The sequence below is a fragment of the Ornithorhynchus anatinus genome, chromosome 3, assembly GCF_004115215.2.
Source record: "Ornithorhynchus anatinus isolate Pmale09 chromosome 3, mOrnAna1.pri.v4, whole genome shotgun sequence".
In the NCBI taxonomy this organism is placed as follows: Eukaryota; Metazoa; Chordata; class Mammalia; order Monotremata; family Ornithorhynchidae; genus Ornithorhynchus; species Ornithorhynchus anatinus.
The window spans coordinates 138,246,869-138,273,546 of NC_041730.1; the positions used below are offsets into that span (position 1 = coordinate 138,246,869).

General features: G+C 51.5%; 1 protein-coding gene across 1 annotated transcript in view; it reads right to left on the bottom strand.

The window, feature by feature from the left end:
* The window catches only part of MGMT (O-6-methylguanine-DNA methyltransferase), a 296,061-nt gene that overhangs the window by 45,823 nt on the left and 223,560 nt on the right, over positions 1–26,678 (bottom strand). The window contains exon 4 of the mRNA XM_029060618.1: positions 23,076–23,239. Coding sequence (XP_028916451.1) covers positions 23,076–23,239 — 164 coding nt within the window. The remainder of the gene's footprint in view (positions 1–23,075; positions 23,240–26,678) is intronic.

Genomic DNA, 26,678 nt, shown 5'->3' on the forward strand with positions numbered 1-26,678 from the left:
TTCGGTTCCATAACGCAGAGATCTTGACCCCATCGTTCTGCAAAAGACTACAAAGCGCCCGATAGAAATATATTCTAGCCGCAAATACAGAAATGTCGCTCACACCCTCAGATGCTACAAACACCCTCTCCCACCCCCACTCCCCGGCCTTCCCCTCTCAGTCCTCAAAGAACATCACGAGTTTAGAATCTGACTTCTCCAACCATCCCATCTCCGCCAATCAATCAAACGATCATATTTACCGGGTGTTTACTATATGCAGAGGATTGTATTAGGCGCTCGGGAGAGGCAATAGATCAATCAATCATATTTACTTTGTGTTTACTATGTGTAGGGGATTGTATTAAGCGGTCGGGAGAGGGCAATACGAGGGAATTAGCAGAACGCCTTTCCTGCCCAGAATGAGCTTACGGTCTAGGGGAGGAAGAGATGGGGGGGAGGAAGAGAGAGAAGAGGGAGAGGGAGGAGGAAGAGGGGGAGGAAGAGGAAGAGGGGGAAAGAAGAGGAAGAGGGAGGAGGAAAAGGAGGAAGAAGGAAGGAAAGCGGGGGGGAAGAGGGAGAGGGAGGAGGAAAAGGGAGGAGGAAGAGGCAGGGGGAGGAAAAGGGAGAGAGAGGAGGAACATGGGGAGGAAGAGGGAGAGTGAGGAGAACGAGGGAGAGGAAAAGAAGAGGTAGAGAGAGGAAGAAGAGGGAGAGGAAGGAGGGAGAGGGAGAGGAAGGAGGGAGAAGGAGGAGAAAGAGGGAGAGGGAAAGAAGAGGTAGAGGGAGGAGGAAGAGGGAGAGGAAGGAGGGAGAAGGACAGAAAGGGGGGAGAAGGAGGAGAGAGAGGGAGAGGGAGAGGGAGGAGGAAAGAAGGAGGAAGAGGGAAAGGGAGGAGGGAGAGGGAAGGGAAGAGGGAGAAGGGGGAGGAAGGACAAAAGACCAGGGTTTTTCTTGGGCTCTTACAACCTGAGGCAGTAAGGACAACGACCTGCATCTTCAGCGTGAAAAGTGACCAGCCAAGGCACCGGCGACAGCGTCCCAGAAACAAACTCGGCAGCTCCGAAAAGTTGCCTCGGCCCCATCCGTGCCCAGCTGATGGTCACGGCGTGGGCTGTCCTCACAACCGGGGGCCCGAACCCCAAACGCCAAGCTGTCTCACGGGGTACGCTCCCCCCCGCCAAAAAAAAAACCACACCTCCATCCGATCCCAGACATCAAAAGGCCTCATCGCCGGCTCGACAGTTATCTGCTGCAGGGAGGCCGGTCTGAAAGGGAGGCAGGGACCGAAAAAAATAAAAAAATAAAATTCTGCTAATGGCTGCGTCTCTGCCATTAAAATGAAAAGCTTAATGCATCCTATAATCAAAGGACAATTTGCACATCATTAAGAGAAATGTAAAATTCCATTAAAATACAAATCAAGAGTCCCTCGCCGGACTAATAATCTTTGGGATATTATTTTGCATTTCCCCGTTTCTGGTTCCTAATACCCAGGCCCCGCGAACGATCCGTTCGCGAACACCCTATACACTCCCGGCCTCCTTCTCTAACGAGAGACGGGGAGAGGTATAATCTGCTATTCAGAGCAGGTACTAATGAAGAATTCCATATATTCTGAGATTTAATTAAAACCCCAAAGATTTCAAATTAGATGCAATTTGAAATGCCTGGGGCATAAGTACACGCACACTTGTGTGGTGAGGGGCACGGCGCTGAAAGTTGATACAGTAATTGGTCTTGATGTATTTTTGTGTTGCGAGGCTGAAGCCCAGAACTCATAACCATATAAAAATTCTCTGTAGATTACCTGCTCATTGAAAATGCCATCACTCAGGTAGCTGGCTCCCTAAATTACCATGCTGCTAAAATGCACAAAGCGATTCAAACGGCGGAGCGCCGAGCACAGCTGGTCACCGCCGCCGACTTCCGCGCCCGTTTGCCGCTGCCTTTCTACTTCCCAAAATGCGCTCCGTTGAATATTAAAACACAATTGGCATTCCACCTAAGTAGCTTAAACCGTTTTCTCATCTCCTTTCCAACCGAACCGGCTTCCCCGCCACTTATTTTCGAGGACGTGAGGTCCCCGGCTAACGACGCCGTCAGAGCCGGCGAGCTCCGGCTCGGAGATGGGGCGGTGAGGCCTGCCGTGGATGGTACGGGCCTAATTTCCGAGACGGAAGCGCCCAGGCTCAGCTAGGGTCCGTGCGGATTTTATTCGGCCAAGGAGAGCTGCTGGGGGGGACCGGTTCTCCCGGAAAGAAAAGCAGCCCCCTCTCCAAATTTCTCCTGGGCCTAGGTCCCCGACCTTCCTGACGCCTTAATTCCATAATAACAACAATTGTGGTATTTAATAATGATGGCATTCAAGTATTTACTATGTGCAAAGCACTGTTCTAAGTGCCGATAATACTGTTGGTATTTGTTAATGTTGGTATTTGTATTTGTTAAGCGCTTACTATGTGCAGAGCACTGTTCTAAGCGCTGGGGTAGACACAGGCTGTCCCACGTGGGGCGCACAGTCTTCATCCCCATTTTACAGATGAGGTCACTGAGACACAGAGAGTTAAGCGCTTACTATGTGCAAAGCACTGTTCTAAGCGCTGGGGGGATACAAGGTGATCAGGTTGTCCCAGGTGGGGCTCACAGTCTTCATCCCCATTTGACAGATGAGGTCACTGAGGCCCAGAGAAGTGAGGAGGTGACTTGCCCAAAGTCGCACAACTGACAAGCGGCGGAGCCGGGATTAGAACCCACGAGCTCTGACTCCCAAGGCCGGGCTCTTTCTACTGAGCCACGCTGCATCTGTCAGGCTCTTACTATGTGCCAGGCACCGGACTGAGCGCTTTGGAGGGGGAGGGGGTACAAGCAAATCGGGTTGGATGCAGTCCCTGTCCCGCGGGGGGCTCACAGTTTCACTCCCCATTTTACAGTTGGGGGAACTGAGGCCTAGAGAAGTGAAGCGACTTGCCCGAGGTCACGCAGCCGACGAGTGGCGGAGCCGGGATTAGAACCCATGACCTGCTGCCTCCCAGGCCCGGGGCTCTGTCCACTTATTTATATTGTTATCTGTCTCCGCCTCTAGACCGACTAGACCGGTCTAGACTGTAAGGCCGTAGGCCCATCTCCTCCCAGAGGCCTTCCCTGACCGCGCCCTCCTTTCTTCTTCTCCCGCTCCCTTCTGCGTCGCCCCGACTCGCTCCCTTTATTCATTCCCCCTCTCCCGGCCCCGCACCTCTTATGTCCGTATCGGTCCTTTATTTATTTACATTAATGTCCGCCTCCCCCTTTACGCTGTAACCTCACTGTGGGCAGGGAACGCGTCCGTTATATTGTTCTACTATAGTCTTCCAAGCGCTCAGTACGATGTTCTGTGCACAGAAAGCGCTCAATAAATACAATTGACTGACTGACTCTTCGAGGGAGGAGTGGCTGAAAAGCGACCCCGATTTGACAGGAGCGAGGGCAACGTGTCGACTGAGAGGGAGCGCTTAGTACAGTGATCTGCAGACGGTAAGCGCTCGATAAAAACGCCTGAAGGAACGAATGAAGTCTTGAGCACTGCCTTTTTGGAAGAAGACCCAGGTCGTCCTGCTCGCACGAAGATCCACGTCGATCGACCGAAGGAGCGTGGCTCAGTGGAAAGACCTGGGGCTTGGGAGTCGGAGGTCATGGGTTCGAATCCCGGCTCTGCCGCTTGGCGGCTGTGGGACTGTGGGCAAGTCACTTCACTTCTCTGGGCCTCGGTCACCTCATCTGCAAAATGGGGATGAAAACTGTGAGCCTCACGTGGGACAACCTGATTAGCCTGTATGTATCCCAGTGCTTAGAACGGTGCTCGGCAAATACTAAGCGCTTAACAAATACCACCCTTATTATTATTATTCTTATCATCATTCCTTGAGTACCTGCTGTGTGCGGAGCACAGTGCGAGTTGCTTGGGAGAAGACGAGATAACCAAGTTGGCAGGGGAGACGGAGGTCAAAAGAGATTATTCCAGATAAGGGCAACGGCAGAGGACCGGGCAAGGAGGGCTTCGGGCATCATTCATTCATTCATTGATTCAATCGTATTTATTGAGCACTCACTGAGTGCAGAGCACTGTGCTTAACGCTTGGGAAAGCACGGCACGATAATAAACAGTGACATGCCCCGCCCACAACGAACTTACAGTCTCCAGAGGGGGAGACGGATAACAAGACTGCGAGCTTGTTTGGGGCAGGGAATGTCTGTGATGTCATAGTGTACTCTCCCAAGTGCTTAGCACAATGCTTTGCACACAGTGCTCAATTAATATGATTAATAATAATAATAATAATAATAATAATACAATTTAAAAAATTACAGACACGTACAAAAATACGGACCACTTCACGAGTCTGCGTGTCAGACTCGCACGCTCGATGTAATAAGTTCTAGCCAGGCAGCCCTTCAGTCCCACTTCGATCGATCGGTGGTATTTACTGAGCGCCTCCTCTGTGCCGAGGACTGTGTTAACGACTTAATAATGTTGGGATTGGTTAAGCGCTTACTATGTGCAGAGCACTGTTCTAAGCACTGGGGGAGAGACAGGGTCATCAGGTCGTCCCACGGGAGGCTCACAGTTAATCCCCATTTTCCAGATGAGGGAACTGAGGCCCAGAGAAGTGAAGTGACTCGCCCACAGTCACACGGCTGACCAGTGGCAGAGCCGGAATTCGAACCCATGCCCTCCGACTCCCAAGCCCGGGCTCTTTCCACCGAGCCACGCTGCTTCTCTTAGGAGACTTGGGAGACTGTGGCAAAACAGAGTCGGTAGACAAATTCCCTGTCCTCACAACAGTGCTCAGCACATGGTAAGCGCTCAATAAATATGCTTCAGTGAATGATCGCCCTCAACAAGCTTACAGTCTAGAGGGCTGTGAGGAACTCCTCCAAGAAGCCTTCCCCGATTAACTCCCCGTACTCCTCCGATTCACGGCAACACACCAGCCACCCCCAGCACATAGGTATTTATTGAGTGCCTCCCGTGTACAGGACACCGGATGACCAACCTCGGCTCTTGAGCTGAATCTAAAAATACTCCGAGGTCCCTGCTAATATGACAAAATGGTGCTAACGATCCTGCCGATTTATTCACCGGCATTTATTAGGATTTATTATCCCAGCTCCGCCGCTCGTCTGTTGTATGACCTTGGGGAGGTCACTTCGGTTCTCTGTGCCTCAGTTCCCTCATCTGTAAAATGGGGATTAACTGTGAGCCTCACGTGGGACAACCTGATGACCCTGTATCTACGCGGCGCTTAGAACAGTGCTCTGCGCAGAGTAAGCGCTTAACAAATACCAACATCATTATGATTATTATGTGGGATAGGAACTGTGTCCACCTCGATTTGCTTGTATCCACCCCAGCGCTTAGAACAGTGCCTGGCCCGTGGCAAGCGCTTAACAAATACCATTATTATTATTATTGTTCATTCTGATTATTCTAAGGATTTTTATGTCCACCACTGGCTCAAGAGAGCAAGTCTCTCGTCGGCAGGAAACGGTCCATTGTGAATGTTCCTCTCCCGACTGCTTAGCGAAGTGTTTTGCACCCAGGGGGAGCTCAATGAATACCATTCTCAACAGGAGGTCAAATAAAGTGGAGTTACCATAGTAACAGACACAAAATATACATCCCCGTGTCCAGGAAGAGAGGCTGCCCTTCACAGAAACAAGAGCGCAAAGTATCACTACTCGTAATTCCTGGAGGGAGGATGGTGGGGGGGGGGGGAATCCGAGGAAAACTCAAAATAAGTTTTTAAGTTGCTTACAAAAAGATCTCCTTTTGTCTGCTACGTTTTTCAATTTCCCATCAGAGGACAGTTACCATCTTGTTACCGCTTGTTACAAAGGAAGATACGGGGTTAGGCAAATTGAGCAGGGAAAGAAATCCACAGATTCTCAGATTTGCTTTTCTGTCTGCTTTTTTTGTGTTTTAAATCGTATTTGTTGAGCGCTTACTATTCATTCATTCAGTAGTATTTATTGAGCGCTTACTATGTGCAGAGCACTGCACTAAGCGCTTGGAATGGACATTTCGGCAACAGATAGAGACCATCCCTGCCCATTGACGGGCTTACGGTCTAATCGGGGGAGACAGACGGACAAAAACAAGACAACTTAACCGCAATAATATGCCGGGCACTGTTCTAAGAGCGGGGGTGGATACAAGAGATTCAGGTTGGGCACACTCCCTGTCCCACATTGGGCTCACAATCTTAATCCCCATTTTACAGGTGAGGTAACTGAGTCAGAGAGAAATTAAGTGACTTGCCTAAGGTCACACATCGCACCAGTGGTGGAGCCGGGATTAGAACCCGCCTCCTTCTGACTCCCAGACCCGGGCTCTTTCCACTAGGCCGTGCTGCTTCATTTAAAGCGGTTGAGTTAAACCATTCCTTAGTATTTCTCTTGCTGGAACCAAAATACACTATTTTGTAGTAGGTGTTGATGCTAAATTAAAGCACACACGTGTGTGTGGGTGTGTGTGTGTGTACATGCATGTGCGGGTGTTTGTGTATGTGTGTGTGTAGGGGCTGAGGACATGAGAACAACTGATTTATTTTATTTATAATAGTAATAATGTTGGTATTTGTTAAGCGCTTACTATGTGCCGAGCACTGTTCTAAGCGCTGGGGTAGACACGGGGGAATCGGGTTGTCCCACGTGAGGCTCGTAGTCTTTATCCCCATTTTACAGATGAGGAAACTGAGGCCCTGAGAAGTGAAGTGACTCGCCCACAGTCACACAGCTGACAAGTGGCAGAGCCGGGATTCGAACCCACGACTTCTGACTCCGCAGCCCGTGCTCTTTCCACTGAGCCACGCTGCTCCTTATTTACATCTGTCTCTCCCTCTAGACTGAACTCGTGGGCAAGGAAAGTGTCTGTTTATTATTGTATTCTATTTATGCATTCGTTCATCCACTCAGTCATATTTATTAAGCGCTCACTGTGTGCACAGCACTGTACTAAGTGCTTGGAAACTACAATTCGGCAGCAGATATTCTACTTTCCCAAGTGCTTGGCGGTGCTTTGCGCACCGTGAATGCTCAATAAATAGGATTGAATGAATGGCTGAATAAACAGTGGGGGCAGATACTACTGGAACGTAAGAGAAATGAAGTGACTTGCCCAAGGTCCTTCTGACTCCCAGGCCTGGGTTCTATCCACTAGGCCACACTGCTTCTCTACGATAAACCGGGCATTTTCGATGTAGAGAAATACGAGCTTTCGTTGATTATCGAAAAACGGATGAGTCGGACCTTTGGCCAATTTCCCAATAACAGCTTACTGGACACCTCTTCTCTTAAAACAAATCAGGAAAATTTTAGCCAAATGAATGCATCGCCTTCCGTTATGTTTACGCTTGTTTGATCCAAGCGCTTAGTACAGTGCTCTGTCCACAGAAAAAGTTCAATAAGTACGACCGAATGAATGGTGGAACGATGACATAATAATAATAACGTTGGTATCTGTTAAGCGCTTACTAGGTGCAGAGCACTGTTCTAAGCGCTGGGGGAGACACAGGGTCGTCAGGTTGTCCCGCGTGAGGCTCACAGTCTCAATCCCCATTTTCCAGATGAGGGAACTGAGGCCCAGAGAAGTGAAGTGACTTGCCCACAGTCACGCAGCTGACACGCGGCTGAGCCGGCATTCGAACCCATGACCTCTGACTCCGAAGCCCGGGCTCTTTCCACCGAGCCACGCTGCTTCCCATCATCAAAGATGATGGATGAAACGAGGGGAAAAGGCTCGTTTCCTACTTGGAAATCCTTCTTCCTGATGTTAGAAAGCCCTGACCTCTTTTAGCGGAGGAAGGGAGCCCTGCTTCATCAAAGCCGCTCACGAACGATTTTTCTGCCCACCTGAGTTTTCTGGTTTGCCCCGCGCGCCCAGTTCAATCTCCAACGTGACGATTCGTTTTTCCAGGTTTCTTCCAAATTTCCCTCGTAAACAAGCACGTGCGTGATGATAAAAATTAATCACGGTGGTATTTGTTAAACGCTTTTACTATGCGTCAAGCGCTGCACTAAGCACTGGGGTGGATACAAGCCAAACGGGTTGGACGCAGTCCCTGGCCCACGTGGGGCTCATAGTCTCCATCCCCATTTTACAGATGAGGGAACCGAGGTCCAGAGAAGTGCAGTAACTTGCCTAAGGTCCCACAGCAGACAAGTGGCGGAGCTGGGATTAGAATCCGGGTCCTTCCGACGCCCAGGGCCGTGCTCTGTCCACTGGGCCTCTCTGCTTCCTATTTGTTAAGAAGCGCTTACTATGTGCCAGGCACTGTTCATTCATTCGATCGTATTTATTGAGCGCTTACTGTGCGCAGAGCTCCGTACTAAGTGCTTGGGAGAGTGTGTGACTGGGGGCAAGTCACTCAACTCCTCAGTGCCTCAGTACCCTCATCTGTAAAATGGGGATTAACTGGGAGCGTCACGTGGGCCAACCGGATGACCCTGTATCTCCCCCAGCGCTTAGAACAGTGCTCTGCACATAGTAAGCGCTTAACAAATAGCAACAGTATTATTATTATTACCATATAGCAATGAACAGGCACATTCCACGCCCACAACGAGCTTCCCGTCTAGAGGGGGAGATGGGCATTAATGCGAACATTTAAATACAAAAATAAATGAATAAGCGGTGAAACGAGTCGCCCGAGGTCCCAAGGCAGGCAAGTGGCGGGATTAAAGCCCAGGTCCTCTGACTCCCAAGCCTACGCTCTTTCAACGAAGCCGAGCCGCCGCTCGCCCACGTAAAAACGCAGACACGTCCACACGCTCACGCGTCCACTCTGCCCCTTCCTCTTCCGAAGTCATTTCTCTCCGGGCCCCAGCTGGCTTAATAAACGGCCTCCGTGCCTTTCGGCCGGTAGCGGGGTGGCCCGGGCCCTTGGGCCTGCCCCGGCGGCCCGGACGCGGGCCGCGACCGCTGATCGGAGCCCGTGGCTATCGATCAAAGAGGCGTGTGTCGTCCGCCTCCCCGCACCGGCCCCCCGCCCCAGGCCCGCGCTTCTGTCACCGGTATCGATTGGGCGATAAGTGACGAGGGTGGCCCGGGAGGTCGAGGTCACTGATTACGAGAGGACCGTTGCGCGGGTCTGGGGGGAGCAGAAGGAAGCTGGGGGGTGGGGGGATTGCGGAGACCCCCGGGGGGGGGGGCGGTCATCCATCAGGACGCTCTGCTGTCAGGCCCCGTCGGGCGGCCGGGCTCGGGAGGCCGGGGATTTTCCGGCTGGGCCCCGACAGTCACTCGGCTCCCCGGGGGGATCGGCTCCATCCTCTCGGATTGGGAACCTCTCCCGGGACGGGGGCCGCCTCCCATTCTCACCTCTTTTTTTTGGGGGGGGGGGGGATGGTCATCGTCATCATCATCGTCGCGGTAGACGTCCAGCGCCTGCTGTGCGTCGAGCACCGTTCTAAGCGCCGGGGAAGATACGAGGTCATCGGGTGGTCCCACGCGAGGCTCACAGTCTTCGTCCCCATTTGACAGAGGAAGGACCCGAGTACGGTGTTCTGCACACGGTAAGCGCTCAATATATACGATCGACTGAATAATGAGGCACAGAGAAGCGAAGTGACTTTCCCAGAGTCACACAGCTGACAAGAGGCGGAGCCGGGATTAGAACAATAATAATGATAATGTTGGCATTTGTTAGGCGCTTACTACGTGCCAAGCAGTGTCCTAAGCGCCGGGGTAGATGCAAGGTGATCGGGTTGTCCCACGTGGGGCTCACGGTCTTAGTCCCCATTTTACAGTAGAGGGAACTGAGGCCCAGAGAGGTTCAGCGACTTGCCCGAGGTCACACACCGGACAGGAGGTGGAGCCGGGATTAGAACCCAAGACTTCTGACTCCCAAGCCCGCGGGATGGTATCTGGTAAGCGCTTACTCTGTGCCAGGCACCGGACTAAGCGCTGCAGGAGATACAAGGTTGGATACGGTCCAGGTCACAGTTGGGGCTCACGGCCTTCATTTCCGTTTTACAGATGAGGTCAGTGAGGCTCAGAGAAGTGCAGTGACTCGTCCAAGGTCACACAGCAGACTAGTGGAGGAGCCGGGATTAGGAGCCAGATGATAATAATGATAATAATAATAATAATGATGATAATAATTGCGGTAGTCGTTAAATGCTTATTCTGTTCCAGGCACTGTACTAAGCATTGGGCTAGATACGAGATAAGCGGGTTGGACACAGTCCCAGTCCCACATGGGGCTCACAGTCTTCATCCCCATTTTCCAGGTGAGGTAACTGAGGTGCAGAGAAGTGAAGTGACTTGCCCAAGGTCACACAGCAGACAATAATAACGTTGGTATTTGTTAAGCGCTCACTATGTGCCGAGCACTGTTCTAAGCGCCGGGGTAGACACGAGGGAATCAGGTCGTCCCACGTGGGGCTCACGGTCTTCATCCCCATTTTACAGATGAGGTCACTGAGGCCCCGAGAAGTGAAGCGACTCGCTCACAGTCACACAAGCCGACAAGCGGCCGAGCCGGGATTCGAACCCACGACCTCCGACTCCAAAGCCCGTGCTCTTTCCACTGAGCCACGCTGACAAGTGGTGGAGCTTTTACGATTTGCTTGTATCCATCCCAGGATTTAGTATAGTGCTTGGCACACAGTAAGTGCTTAACGAATACCAGCACGGCTTAGTGTAAAGAGCCCGGGCTTGGGAGTCGGAGGACGTGGGTTCTAACCCCGGCTCCCCGACTTGTCTGCTGTGTGACCTTGGGCAAGTCACTTCACTTCTTTGGGCCTCAGTCACCACCGCTGGAAAATGGGGATTCAGAAATGAGAGCCTCACGTGGGGCAACCTGATTACCCTGTGTCTCCCCCAGCACTTACAACGTTGCTTGGCACATAGTAAGCGCTTAACAAATACCATCACCATCGTTATTATTATTGTTAACACCATCAATCATCATTATTATTGAAAACAACAGTCTTTACAGAGGCACACAGCCCGCGTGCAGAAGGGAGAGAGCAAGCAGTCGCTGTTAGGGCCAGGGTTACCGTCAGAGGGAGGGTCAGGGTCAGGGTGGTAGTGACCAGTCTCTGTCACCGAGGGCAGGAAGGACAGAAATAATTTTGCCTCAGCCTCCCTACTGACCTCCCAGCCTCCTGTCTCTCCCCATTCCAGTCCCGTGGTTCAGTGGAAAGAGCCCGGGCTTGGGAAAAGGTCATGGGTTCCAATCCCGGCTCTGCCCCTTGGCAGCTGTGTGACCTCGGGCAAGTCACTTCACTTCTCTGGGCCTCAGTTCCCTCATCTGGAAAATGGGGATGAAGACTGTGAGCCTCACGTGGGCCGACCTGACGACCCTGTATCTCCCCCAGCGCTTAGAACAGTGCTCTGCACATAGTGAGCGCTTAGCAGATACCGACATTATTATTACTTCGATCCGCTGCCTCGATCATTTTTCTACAAAAAAGGTTCTGTCCACGTTTCCCCGCTCCTCCAGAACCTTTGCCCTTCCACCTCGTCATCAAACAGAAATTCCACACCCCCGACTTTAAGCGTGGTTTAGGGGACAGGGCCCGGGCCTGGAAGGCAGAAGGACCTGGGTTCTATTCCTGACTCCACCACCTTTCTCCTGTGTGATCTTGAGAAAGTCACTTTACTTATCCGTACCTCAGTTACCTCATCTGTAAGATGGGGATTAGAGGGTGAACCCTCATGTGGGACTGTGTGCAACCTGATTAGTTTATATCTACCCCAGTGCTTAGAACAGAGCGTGGCACGTAGATGGCGCTGCAGCGTGGCTCAGGGGAAAGAGCCCCGGCTTGGGAGTCAGAGGTCATGAGTTCAAATCCCGGCTCTGCCCCTTGTCAGCTGTGTGACTCTGGGCAAGTCACTTCCCTTCTCGGTGCCTCAGTTACCTCATCTGTAAAAGGGGGTTAACTGTGAGCCTTACGTGGGACAACTCGATTCCCCTGGATCTCCCCCAGCGCTTAGAACGGTGCTCCGCACGTAGTAAGCGCTTAACAAACACCGACTCTAATTGTTATTATCATTGGTATTATTAATTACTATACTTCACTCTGCTGCCCGGATCATTTCTCTACAAAAATGTTCAAGACACGTTTCCCCACTCCTCAAGCAGTGGCCCACCCACCTCCACATCAAACGGAAACTCCTCACCATTGGCTTTAAAGCCGTCCATCCCCTTGCCCCCTCTTACCGTACCTCGCCACTCTCCTACACCAACCAGTCTGCGCACTTTTCTCCGCTAATGCCAACCTTCTCACTTTGCCTCGATCCCATCTTAATGGGAAGCAGCGTGGCTCAGTGGAACGAGCCCGGGCTTGGGAGCCAGAGGTCATGGGTTCGACTCCCGGCTCTGCCGCTCGTCAGCTGTGTGACCGTGGGCGAGTCGCTTCACTTCTCTGGGCCTCAGTTACCTCATCTGTAAAACGGGGATTAACTGTGAGCCTCACGTGGGACGACCCGATGACCCTGTATCTCCCCCAGCGCTTAGAACAGTGCTCTGCACATAGTAAGCGCTTAACAGATACCAACATTATTATCTGAATCACCACCAACCCCTCACCCACAAATCGCCTCTGGCCTGGAACGCCCACCCACCTCAAATCTGAAAGACCATGACTCTCTCCGCCTTCAAAGCCTTACTGAAGGCCCACCTCCTCCAAGAGGCCTTCCCTGCCTAAGCCCCCCTTTCCTCTTCTCCCACTCCCTTCTGGGTTCCCCTGATTTGCTCTCTTTATCCATCCCCTTTTCCAGCCCCACATCACTTACGTCCATATCATTTATTTATTTCTATTCATCTCTGTCTCCCCCTCTAGACTGTAAGCACGTCGTGGGCAGGGGATACGTCTGTTTATTGTTATACTGGACTTTACCAAGCGCTTAGTACAATGCTCTGCACGCAGTGAACGCCTGGTGTAGTGGATAGAGCAGGGGCCTGGGACTCAGAAGGTCATGGGTTCTAATCCCGGCCCTGCCATTTGTCTGCTGCGTGGCCTTGGGAAAGTCACTTCCCTCCTCAGTCATCTCATCTGTAAAATGGGGATCGAGACTGGGAGCCCCACGTAGGACAGGGACGGCCGATTTGCGTGTATCCACCCCAGCGTTTAGTACAGTGCTGGGATGAGAAGTGCTTAACAAATACCACAATTACTATTATTACCAATAAATATGATTGACTGATTCCCTTCCTCTCCCCTTCCTCCCTGCCCTTTCCCTTTCTCTTTTCTTCCCTATTCCTTCTTCCATCGCGTCTTCTCTTCCTCTTTTCCTCTCGTCTTTTCTCCCTCCCCCTTTCCTTCTCTCTCTCCTGCCCTCTCCCATCGCCTCTTCTCTCTTTCATTTCCTTTCACCTTTTCCTCCCTCCTCCTTCCTTCTCCCTCTCTCTTTTTCCCTTTCCCTTCTCTCCCTCCCCTCGCCTTGCGCTCTGAAACGAGATGCCCACGAGCTACAGCAAGAGCAGTTGGAGCGGCGAGTAGACAGATGACGGACTTTGAGAGAGCACAGCAGAAATTAGAACGTGCTCTTTTGAGTAGATCAAAGGACAAAAACAGAGTCCTTTCTTTTTTTAAAAAAAAAAACTTGTGTGGAAAAGTAACTGCTTTTGGCAAAATGATACTTTTATTATTCTGATTTGCTCATTACTTGAAGGCCTCTTTGGTGGCTATATAACTCAAAGAAGATAAAACTCCTTTCAAATGTTAATGGCGGAAAAGTTGGGAAACGGTAACGGCAAAAAAAGTTTAAATAATCTTTTATCGTGGAAGTAATGCTAACCAGACGCTTACTTGAAGCCCCTTTCTATGAACGCACCTTACGAAAAACCAATTTTGCAGCGAAAAAGGCAGCTTCTTGAAAGTTCATTCGGTCCCGGGCTAAACACACGGAGAGGCGGCATGATTAATGGAAATACATGGGGCTGGGAGTCAGGGGACCTGGGTTCCATTTCTGGCTCCGTCACTTGCCTGCTGAGACTGGATCCTTGGGCAAATCGCTAAACTTCTCTCTGCCTCGGTTTCATCATCCGTAAAATGGGACCGAATGCCTGTTCTTCCTCCTCCTCCTTAGGCTGCGATCCCCAAGTGGGGCAGGAATTACGTTTGATCGGCTTGAAATGTATCTAACCAGTGCTTAGTATAATGCTTGGCAAAGCGTGAGCCCTTCATACCGTTCAAAAATAAAATACGGAGAGATCAGTGGGGTAAGGTACACTCGCATAATTATACTAATATTTGTTAAGTATTTACTATGTACTGAGCACAAGAAAATCAGGTTGGACACAGTCCCTGCCCCACGAATCTAAGAGGGAGGGAAAACAGGTATAGAACTCTCATTTTAAAGGTGAGGAAACTAAGGAAAAGAGAAGCTCTGTAATTTGGCCCAGGTCACACAACAGGTAAGCAACACAGCTGGATTAGAACCCAAGTCCTCTCACCCCAGTCCCGGCTCCTTCCACCAGAGCATGCAAGATTTCTCATGTTCCTGTGCCACGTTTTGCAAAATGCGGTAGGGATTTCTCCATGAGATGAATCGGAACTATATTCCCGCCACCTAGTCCTCGGTAATAGGTGAGTTACAGAGGAAATCTGCGCCACCGTCTGAGGACCTCCCGAACCAGCCTTATCCTACACAGTAGGATAATAATAATAATAATATTAATTTTGTATTTGTTAAGCGCTTACTCTGTGCCAGGCACTCTTCTAAGCGCTGGGGTAGATACAAGGTGATTGGGTTGGACGCTGTCCCTGCCCCACATGGGGCTCACAGTCTTCATCCCCATTTTACAGATGACGGAACAGAAGCACAGAGAAGTGAAATGACTGGCCCAAGGTCACACAGAAGACAAGCGGCAGAGCCGAGATTAGAACCCAGATCCTTCGGAGTTCCAGGCCCTGGCTCTGTCCACTAGGCCACAGCTATGTTAGCTAAACCTCTAGGCCATGTAATCTAGTCAATTGGCCAGTTGGTCTGTCAATTGCTAGAGAAGCAGCGCGGCTCAGTGGAAAGAGCCCGGGCTTGGGAGTCAGAGGTCATGGGTTCTAATCCCGGCTCTGCCGCTTGCCAGCTGTGTGACTCCGGGCGAGTCACTTCACTTCTCTGGGCCTCAGTTACCTCAACTGTACAATGGGGAGGAAGACTGTGAGCCCCACGTGGGACGACCTGATCACCTTGTATCCCCCAGCGCTTAGAACAGTGCTTTGCACATAGTAAGCGCTTAACAAATACCACTATCATCATTATTATTATTATTATTATTGTTATTTACTGAGTGTATACCGTGTGCAGAGAACTGTACTAAGCGTTGGGGAGACTACAAGAAGCAGCGTGGCTCAGTGGAAAGAGCCCGGGCTTGGGAGTCAGAGATCATGGGTTCAAATCCCAGCTCCGCCACTTGTCAGCTGTGGGACTGTGGGCAAGTCACTTCACTTCTCTGGGCCTCAGTTATACGGGGATTAACTGTGAGCCTCACGTGGGACAACCCGATGACCCTGTATCTCCCCCAGCGCTTAGAACAGTGCTCTGCACATAGTAAGTGCTTAACAAATACCAACATTATGATTATTATTATTACAATAGAAGAGACGCATTCCCCACCCACAACGAGTTTAGCGTCGAGATGGAGCTTATACTCTGGTGGGAAGAGCCTAGGTCTGGAGAGTCAGAATCAATCAATCAATGGCATTTATCCCCAGGTCCTAATCCTGGCTCCGTCACTGACGTATTGGGAGTACCTGGACCGGTCACTGACCCTCTGGGAGCCTCGGTTTCCCCATCAGTACAACAGAGATATATTCTGAGACTGTGAGCCCCATCTGGGACAGCGATGATGTCTTTTCTGACTAAATTGAATCTCTTCCAGCGCTCAGCACAGTGCTTGGCTCTAGCAGGCACGTGGCTCAGTGGAAAGAGCCCGGGCTTGGGAGTCAGAGGTCATGGGTTCTAATCCCGGCTCTGCCACTTGTCGGCTGCGTGACTGTGGGCAGGTCACTCGACTTCTCTGTGGCTCAGGGACCTCATCTGTAAAATGGGGATTGTGAGCCTCCCGTGGGACAACCCGATTACCCTGTATCTCCCCCAGCGCTTAGAACAGCGCCCTGCAAATAGTAAACGCTTAACAAATACCAACATTATTATTATTATTAATAAATGCCATAAGAACCTAAATCCGGCAATCAATCCATCAATCAAGCAAAAAATGGCATTTATCAAGAGTTTACTACACGTAGAAGACTGTATTAAGTGCTAAGGAGAATACTGTACCAAGTGGTAGATCTGATCCTTGCCTTACAGGGAGCTTAGAGGCTACAGTCTGCAGTTTTACAGTCTTCCTCACTGCTTTCAGACATCCTTACGTATCACGTCTTAAAAAACCAACGACAAACCCTCCGTTGACCCCAGGGCTCCCTCCGGCTATCACCCCATCTTCCTCCTACCATTCCTCTCCAACCTTCTACACCGACTCTATCCACTTCCGCTCTTCCGATTCTCTTCCTGACCCCCTCCAATCCAGCTCCCGCCCCCCTCACTCCATGGAAACAGCCCTCTCTAATGATGACGACTGTGGTATCTGTTCATTCATTCATTCGCAATTATTGAGCGCTTATTGTGTGCAGAGCACTGTTCTAAACACTTGGAATGTACATTCCTGAACAGATAGAGACAATCCCTGCCCAACAACGGGCTCACAGTCTAAAAGGAGGAAATACTTCCGCTCTAGCAGGGACAGAGACATAACACATTCCTGCCCACAATGAGCTCACAGTCTAGAGGGGGAGACAGACATCGACAGAAATCAATAAATAGGTAAATAAAGACCTGGATGTCCCACCAACTGCGCACACTAAACGTGTCCAAAACCGAACTCCTTATCTTCCCCAAACCTGGCCTGCAACTGTCTTTCCCATCACTGTAGACACGACCGCTGTCCTCCCAATTTCACAAGGCCATAATTTTGGCCCTTGCTCTAGCCACGAGGCCACGGTGCTTCTCCGCTGACCGGAAGGAGACGGGGGCCTTGAGGGGAAAGGGTATCTTCAGCAGGCCGCGGTCCTAAACCGTTTCTGCGGAGGCCGCGTGGCCGTGTTCAGCGACTTTCCGTGACAGTCCCAGAATTCTGCGTCTGGAGCCAAGAAAGGTATTTCCCCAAAGTTGGTTTGTAGCGAGGCAGGTGGTTTTAATTTAGCTCAAACATCTCCTCCCCTTCTAACACCAGGTGGACAAGGTTTTATGGTCCAAAAATGAGGGATTTTAATAAAAATGCTGACACGGAGTTCAGCGGCCCCATTCCTTGCCTTCAGGGAGCTTACCAGTCTTCTGTTTCCAGGGCACTGTAGTAAGTGATTAGGGAGAGCGCTTTAACAAACGCCAGGGCCTTGCTAACTGTAATAATAATAATGATAATTAGGGTGTTTATTAAGCACTTACCATGTGCCAGGTACTGTACTGAGCGCTGGGGTGGACACAAGCAAATAGGGTTGGACAATGTCCCTGTCTCACATGGGGCTCACGGTCTCGATCCTCATTTTACAGATGAGGGAACTGAGGCGCCCAGAGAAGTGAAATGACTTGCCCAAGGTCACACAGCAGACAAGTGGCGGCCTCTGGATTAGAACCCACGACCTTCTGACTCCCAGGTACCTGCTCTATCCATTACGCAACCCTGCCACCTGAGTAGACTATTAGCTTGTTAGACTTTAATAAGCTTTTTATCTCTAGACTCTTAGCTCGTTGTGGGCAGGGAATTTGTCCATCATAGTGTTATATTGTACTCTGCCAGGCGTTTATTACAGAGCTTCGCACACAGTAAGCGCTTAATAAATACGATTGAATGAATGAATGAATCAAACGGACATGGAGCTCATCCTCTCCCTCTCTCGCCGGGGACTTCGGGAAGACGGAGTGAGCCCTCTGAGGCGAAAACACTTTGGAAAACTGAAGGCGCCATTTCAAAATCCAGGAGTGTGATTCGGGAACAATTTCTGCTTGGCCACATTTACTCTCCCTGGGTAGAAATTGCTAAAATAATGTATTTCATTCTACACATGCCCGATCCTTTCTCTCTCGAAAGGAAATACCCCCAATACCTTTTGGAAAACCCTTGCGGTGGCTCGAAGGTTGTGACAGACTATTTCCTTGTGGGGGATCTGGAGTTCGACGATTCGATTTAATAACCGTGCCGAATTGTAATTTAAAATAACGGGAAACAAACGGGCGCTCGGAAGAAAAGGGGTTATTATCGCATCGGCGTCGTTGGGGCCGCTTAACTCCGTGTCAGCGTTTTTATTAAAACCCCTCATTTTTGGACCATAAAACCATGTCCACCTGGTGTTAGAAGGGGAGGAGATGATTGAACTAAATTAAAACAACCTGCCTCGGTACAAACCGGCTTTGGGGAAATACCTATCTTGGCTCCAAACCCAGAATTTTGCGACCAGAATCACTGAACACCGGCACGAGGGCTCTGCAGAAACCGTTTAGGACTATGGCCTGCTAAAAATACCTTTCCCCCGCCCGGCCCCCACCTCTTTTCCGGTTACTAATAATAATGACGATTTTGGTATGAAATGAGCGCTTACTATGTGCTGAGCAACGTTCAGTAGATACAAGGTAATCAGGTTGTCCCACCTGGGACTCACGGTTCTTAATCCCCATTTTACAGATGAGGTCACTGAGTCAGAGAGAAACTAAGTGACTCGCCCAAGGTCACACAGCAGACGGGTGGCAGAGCCGGGATTAGAACCCACGTCTTCTGACACCCAAGCCCGAGCTCACGCCACTAGGCAGAAGCAGCAGGGCGTAGTGGATAGAGTCCACACCTGGGAGTCAGGAGGGGATGGAGCACTCCAGCGCTCAGTACGGTACCTGGAGCATAGTAAATGCTTAACAAATACTATAATTATTATTATCCTGTACCCACCCCGACCCCGGGCCTTCTCCCCCCACATCCCATCCCCCCTTCACATCCTGACCTGGGGGTGGCCGAGTTCCCCGGGATTAGAGAAGCAGCATGGTTTAGAGGCAAGAGCACGAGCTTGGGAGTCAGAGGTCATGGGTTCTAATCCCGCCTCTGCCCCTTGTCAGCTGTGTGACTTTGGGCAAGTCACTTCACTTCTCTGTGACTCAGTCCCCTCATCTGTAAAATGGGGATTAAGACTGTGAGCCCCGTGTGGGACGACCTGATTACCGTGTATCTACCTCAGCGCTTAGAACAGTGCTTGGCACATAGTAAGCGCTTAACAAATACCATTATTATTATTATTTTTAGGAGTCAGGCATCCCTCATCCCTGTCGACTGGCTCCTCCTACTCACGGAGCGCACAGTCTAAAGAGGAGGGAGAACAGGAATCGAATCCCTATATTCCTAATGAGGAAAAATGAGGCCCAGAGAAGTGAAGTGGCTTGCCCAAGATCATTCATTCATTTAACTGTATTTATTAAATGCTTTACCGTGGGCAGAACACTGTACTAAGCTCTTGGGAGAGGACAATACAGCAGTAAACAGTGACATTCCCCACCCACAATGAGCCCACAATCGAAGTGTCACCGAGCAGACTGGTGGCGGAGCCGGAATTAGAACCCGGGTCCTCTGGCTACCGACCCCGTGCTCTTTCCAGCGGACCACACTGCTTCCAGGTGGCATCACGCAGTGCTATTTATTGAGTGCTCACTATGTGCAGGGCACTGGTCCGAAAGCTTAGGAGAGGACGATACAACTGAGTTGGTAGACACGTTCCCTGCCCAGAAGGAGCTTTCAGTCTCCGGTGGATCCGGGCCCGGACGGACGGGTCGCCCTTCCGATTCCGTGTGCCGTGCCGGGGATCGGCGTGCTCTGGGGGAGGCCCAGGGTGCGATCTCTCTCTCTCTCTGTGTCTCTCTGTCTCTATCTCTCTCTCCTTCTCTCCCACCCAGCGGGAGTGGAGGCGGTGGCCATGGAGCTGATATCCCAGAATGCTTCCCTGAGTTGCCGGTGGCTCCCGGATCGACCCCGCACCGGGTACCGCAGGCGGGGGGCCGCTGCCGGTGGGGAGGAGCTTTGGGAGGGAATCCAAGGTGATCAGTTTGTCCCACGTGGGGCTCACAGTCTGTCTTAATCTCCATTTTACAGATGAGGTAACTGAGGCACGGATAATTTAAGTGACTTGCCCGCAGTCACACAGCCGACGAGTGGCAGAGCCGGGATTCGAACCCATGACCTCTGACTCCCAAGCCCAGGCTCTTTCCACTGAGCCACGCTGCTTCTCTGCGGAACAGCGGCCGATGGGCAGCGGAGGGAGTTGAATGGAAGAGCATTCTATTTATTTCTCTTGTTGCTACTGATGACCGTTTACTTGTTTTGATGTCCGTCTCCCCCTCCTCTAGACTGTGAGCCCGCTGTGGGCAGGGATCGTCTCTCTTTGTTGCTGAATTGTACTTTCCAAGCGCTTAGTACAGGGCTCTGCACATGGTAAGTGCTCGATAAATACGATTGAATAAATGGATGAATGAATAAATGAATGAATGAATGAAAGAGCGGCCTACCGGGAGTGGGGGAGGTGAACAGAGGAGCGGCCAATGGGCCACGGAGAGGTGAATGGAAGGGTAGCCACCGGCGAGCGGGGAGGTGAATGGAAGAACGTCCAATGGGAGCGCGGAGGTGACTGGAAGAGCGGGCAATGGGCAGTTGGGGATGCGAATGGAAAAACGGCCAATGGGCAGCGTGGGAGGTGAATGGAAGAACGGCCAACGGGAGCAGGGAGGTGAACGGAAGAGCGGCCAATGGGCAGCGGGGGAGGTGAACGGAAGAACGGCCAATGGGCAGTGGGGGAGGTGAACGGAAGAAAGGCCAACTGGGAGCAGGGATGTGAATGGAAGAACGGCCAACGGGCAGCGGGGGAGGTGAACGGAAGAACGGCCAATGGGCAGCGGGGGAGGTGACCGGGAGAACGGCCAACGGGGAGCAGGGAGGTGAATGGAAGAACGGCCAATGGGCAGCGGGGGAGGTGAACGGAAGAACGGCCAACGGGGAGCAGGGAGGTGAATGGAAGAACGGCCAATGGGCAGCGGGGGAGGTGAACGGAAGAACGGCCAACGGGGAGCGCGGGAGGTGAACGGCAGAACGGCCAACCCGGAGCAGGGAGGTGAACGGCAGAACGGCCAACCCGGAGCAGGGAGGTGAACGGAAGAACGGCCAGTGGGGAGCGGGGAAGGTTGCGGGGAAAGGTGGCCAACGGTGAGCAGGGGAGGTGAACGGAAGAGCGGCCTATCCATCTCCGGACGAACCGAGCGGGTAGAAGCCACATCGGTGGGGTCGTGTCGACGGTCCCTGGGATTTGACGGAGGGCGGGGATGGGGTGGTAAGGCTGACACGCCCCCACGATGGGGTGGGAGGGGACAGAGAGGGCATCCCCTCATTTTCCTGATCGGTCCCAGGCAACGGCATTATCGGAAACACATTGTCAACTGGATCGGTGGGGAGAGGGATCGGAGGGTACGTCACTCAATGCAGGGCATCGTTCAAACCGGCGTCCGGGAAAAGGTTCGATGCATCCTGTCATTCGATCCACCAAGACATCTGTCTGTCTCTCAGCGGCTCGGTCGGTCTACTTCACGGAGAAGTGTTGCAACCGGGAGGTTTGAAAATGGCGCGTTCTACGTCTCCCCTCGAAAAACCATTTGTTTTCCCCTTTAAATCCCACGCTACCGGCTGCCGTGTGCACGCAAGGATTTGTCTCATCTGATGAAGTCACTTCACTTGTCTGGGCCTCAGTTCCCTCACCTGCAAAATGGGGGTGGAGAGTGTGAGCCCTCTGCGGGACAGGGAGTGGGTCCAACCCCATTTGCTTGGATCCACCCCAGCGCTTAGCACGGGGCCTGGCACAGAGTAAGCATTTAAACAAATACCGCCATTATTATTAGAAAGCTCAAATCCACCCTCCCCTCTCAGGATGGCGCCTGGAGAGTTTCCATTCCTCTACCAGAAATACGTCCGTGGCGTCGCTTCGGGTCGGAGACGACTCGGCGGGATGAGACGAGGCGAATCCACCCAGGTGCCTGGCCCGGAGCAAGTGCTTGATAGTGTGATACTTTGCGTACGTGGCACCAGATATGTTTAACACCACATATATATGTACATATGCATAATAATAACCATGGCACGTGTTAAGCCCTTACTATGTTTCGAGCACTGTTCTAAGAGCTGGAATGGATCCAAGCTAATCACGTTGGACACGGTCCCTGTCCCACATGGGGCTCACGGTCTTAATCCCCACTTAACTCATGAGGGGACTGAGACGGAGAGAGGTGAAGTGATTTGCCCAAGGTCACACAGCAGACAAACAACGGAGCTAGGATTAGAACCCAGGTCCTTCTGGTTCCCAGGTCCGGGCTCTATCCACCGGGACACGCTGCTTCCCTCATAATAATAATGTCGGTGTTCGTTAAGCGCTCACTACGTGCAGAGCACCGTTCTAAGCGCTGGGGGAGATACAGGGTCATCAGGTCGTCCCACGTGAGGCTCACAGTTAATCCCCATTTTCCAGATGAGGGAACTGAGGCACAGAGAAGTGAAGTGACCTGCTGACGAGTGGCAGATCCAGGATTCGAACGCACGACCTCTGACGCCCAAGCCCGGGCTCCTTCCACTGAGCCACGCTGCTTCATTAACTGTGAGCCTCATGTGGGACGACCCGATTACCCTCTATCTACTCCAGTGCTCAGAACAGTGCTCTGCACGTGGCGCTTAACAAATACCAACCTTATTATTATTAATAAGCGCTGAACAAATACCGCAATTACAAGGTCTAGAGGATAGAGCGCGAGCCTGGGAGTCAGAAGGGCCTGGGTTCCGATCCCCGCTCTGCCGTGAGTCTGCTGTAGGACCTTGCCCAAGTCACTTTACCTCTCTGGGCTTCAGTCCCATCGTCTGTAAAATGGGGACTCAGCCTGTGAGCCCCACGCGGGACGAGGACTCGGTCCACCCCAGTGACGTCGTATCTACCCCAGTATAGTGGCTGGCACACGGTAAGCGCTTAAAGAATACCCCAATTATTATTATTATCAAGGGTAGAACAAAAAGACGGTTCTGTGAGGACCGACGGGACCTGCCCACCTTGCTCGAAGAGGGGGTGGTGGAAGTCAGGGAGCGGGAGGGAGTCCAGGGCCTCGGGTTGCCAGAAATAAGCTCGCAGCCAGGAGACGGCCCGCTCCAGGGGCTCGTTCGTCGGCTCGGGGAGCCGCTCCTCCTTGGGGCGCGGCGGGGTCTCCGGGCGGCTCCTGTGGGGGACAGAGACACGGAGACGCAGAGAGAGAGACAGAGGGAGAGAAAAGGCGTCCGTTACTGTGGGATGAGGCTCCCTCTCCGCTCAGCGTGGCTCAGTGGAAAGAGCCCGGGCTTGGGAGTCAGAGGTCAAGGGTTCAAATCCCCGCTCAGCCACTTCTCGGCTGTGGGACTGTGGGCAAGTCACTTCACTTCTCTGGGCCTCAGTTATCCCCCTGTACAATGGGGATAAAGACCGTGAGCCCCACGTGGGACAACCTGATCACCTTGCATCCTCCCCAGCGCTTAGAACAGAAGCAGCGTGGCTCAGTGGAAAGAGCACGGGCTTTGGAGTTAGAGGCCGTGGGTTCGAATCCCGGCTCTGCCACTTGTCGGCTGTGTGACTGTGGGCGAGTCACTTCACTTCTCTGGGCCTCAGCTACCTCATCTGTAAAATGAGGATGAAGACTGTGAGCCCCACGTGGAACAACCTGATTCCCCTGTTTCGACCCCAGTGCTTAGAACAGTGGTCTGCACGTAGTAAGCGCTTAACAAATGCCAACATTATTATTATTATTATTATCATTATTAAGGGAAGCCACAGCCAGCGTGGAGTGTCGGGGGCAAGGAGCTAGCGGGAACCCCTGACAGGCAGTATGGCCTAGTGGGGAAAGCCCAGGCGTAATAATAATGATAATACTGATATTTGTGAAGCACTTAATATGTGCCAAGCACTGGGGTAGAGACAAAGTAATCAGTTTGTCCCACGTGGGGCTCACAGTCTTAATCTCCATTTTTCAGATGAGGTCACTGAGGCACAGAGAAGTGAAGTGGCTTGCCCAAGGTCACATGGCAGACAAGGGGCTGAGCCGGGATTAGAACCCACGTCCTCTGCCTCCCGAGCCCGGGCTCTTGCCACTAGGCCACGCTGCTTCTCTGGGCACGGGAGGACCTGGGTTGTATTCCCGGCTCTCACCCGTCTTCCAGGTGAGGTAACTGAGACAGAAAAGTTAGGTATTTATATTTATAATGACCGATTTGTACATTCCGAGCGCTTAGTACAGCGCTCTGCACATAGTAAGTGCTCAATAAATACTATTGAATAATATTTATTTGTATTGATGTCTGTCTCCGCTGCTAGACTGTAAGCTCCTTGAGGGAAGGGAATGTCTGTTTATTGTGCTATTGTACTTTCCCAAGCATTTGGTAAAGTGCTCTACATATTCATTCATTCATTCAACAGTATTTATTGAGTGCTTACTATATAATAATAATAATAATAATAATGTTGGTATTTGTTAAGCGCTTACTATGTGCAGAGCACTGTTCTAAGCGCTGGGGGAGATACAGGGTCATCGGGTTGTCCCACGTGAGGCTCACAGTCTTAATCCCCATTTTACAGATGAGGTGACTGAGGCACCGAGAAGTGAAGTGACTTGCCCAAAGTCCCACAGCTGACAAGTGGCCGAGCCGGGATTCGAACCCATGACCTCTGACTCCGAAGCCCATGCTCTTTCCACTGAGCCACGCTGCTTCTCGAGCCACGCTACTATATGCAGAGCACTGTACTAAGCGCTTGGAATGAACAAGTCTACAATATAGCCAAGATCCGCCCTTTCCTCTCCTCCCAAACGGCTACCTTACTATTACGGGCTCTCGTTATATCCCGGCTAGACTACCGTGTCGGCCTTCTCTCTGACCTCCCTTCCTCCTCTCTCGCCCCGCTCCGGTCTATTCTTCACTCCGCTCCCGGCTCATCTTCCTGCAGAGACGATCTGGGCCTGTTACTCCCCTTCTTAAACAACTCCAGCGGTTGCCTATCGACCTCCGCTCCAAACAAAAACTCCTCACTCTAGGCTTCGAGGCTCTCCATCACCTCGCCCCTTCCTACCTCTCCTCCCTTCTCTCTTTCTACCGCCCACCCCGCACGCTCCGCTCCTCCGCCGCCCGCCTCCTCGCCGTGCCTCGGTCTCGCCCGTCCCGCCGTCGACCCCCGGGTCACGTCCTCCCGCGGTCCCGGAACGCCCTCCCTCCTCACCTCCGCCAAACTGATTCTCTTTCCCTCTTCAAAACCTTACTTAAAAATCACCTCCTCCGAGAGGCCTTCCCAGACCGAGCTCCTCTTCCCCCTCTACTCCCTCTGCCATCCCCCCTTTACCTCTCCGCGGCTAAAGCCTCATTTTCCCCTTTTCCCTCCGCTCCTCCACCTCTCCCTTCCCATCCCCTCAGCACCGTACTCGTCCGCTCGACTGTATATATTTTCGTCACCCTATTTATTTTGTTAATGAATTGTACATCGCCTCGATTCTATTTAGTCGCCATCGGTTTTTACGAGATGTTCTTCCCCTTGACGCTGTTTAGTGCCATCGTTCTCGTCTGTCCGTCTCCCCCGATCAGACCGTAAGCCCGTCAAACGGCAGGGACTGTCTCTATCTGTTGCCGACTTGTTCATCCCAAGCGCTTAGTACAGTGCTCTGCACATAGTAGGCGCTCAATAAATACTATTGAATGAATGAATGAATGAACAAGTCGGCAACAGATAGAGACGGTCCCCACCTTCTGACGGGCTCACGGTCTCATCGGGGGAGACGGGCGGACGAGAACGATGGCGATAAATACAGTCGAGGGGAAGAACATCTCGTAAAAACAGTGGCGACTAAAAAGAATCGAGGCGATGTACATGTACACGTACAAGGGATGAAGACCGGGAGCCCCACGGGGGACAATCTGATGACCTTGTATCTACTCCAGCGCTTAGAACGGTGCTCTGCACATAGTAAGCGCTTAACAAATCCCATAATCATCAACAGTGCTTTGACACATAGTGCATAATATCATTATCATTATTATTATACATAACATGGGGATTAAGACCGTGAGCCCCATGTGGGACAGGGACTGTGTCCTTCCTGATTAGCTTCTCTCTACTCTAGCGCTTAGTACAGTCCCTGACACACATTCAGTGCTTAACAAATACTATTAAAACAAACCAAAGAGAAAGAAGAAATCAAAATCCTTCTTCCCACTTTACCTCTAGATTGTAAGCTCTCCTTCTCTAGGCCGTAAACCCGTTGTCTCTGGATCGTAAAATCGTTGTGGGAAGGGAATGTGTCTGTTTCTGGTTATAGTTACTCTCCCATATGCTTAGTACAGTGCTCAGCACACAGTAAGCACTCAATTAATTTAATTGACTGACTGTACGACCTATAGAAAGCTGAGGTAGAAGACTCCGGTAATGGCCTCACCTAAACAACAGACACATGTCAATCACAGTGGACAGATTACCTGTCCCCTATAGGGTTCACAGCCTATTATCTTGAATCTCCCCAGCGCTTAGCAGAGCGCTAAGCACATAGAAATCACTCCATAATAATGATAATAATAATGATAATAATAATAATAATAATAATGTTGGTATTTGTTAAGCGCTTACTATGTGCAGAGCAGTGTTCTAAG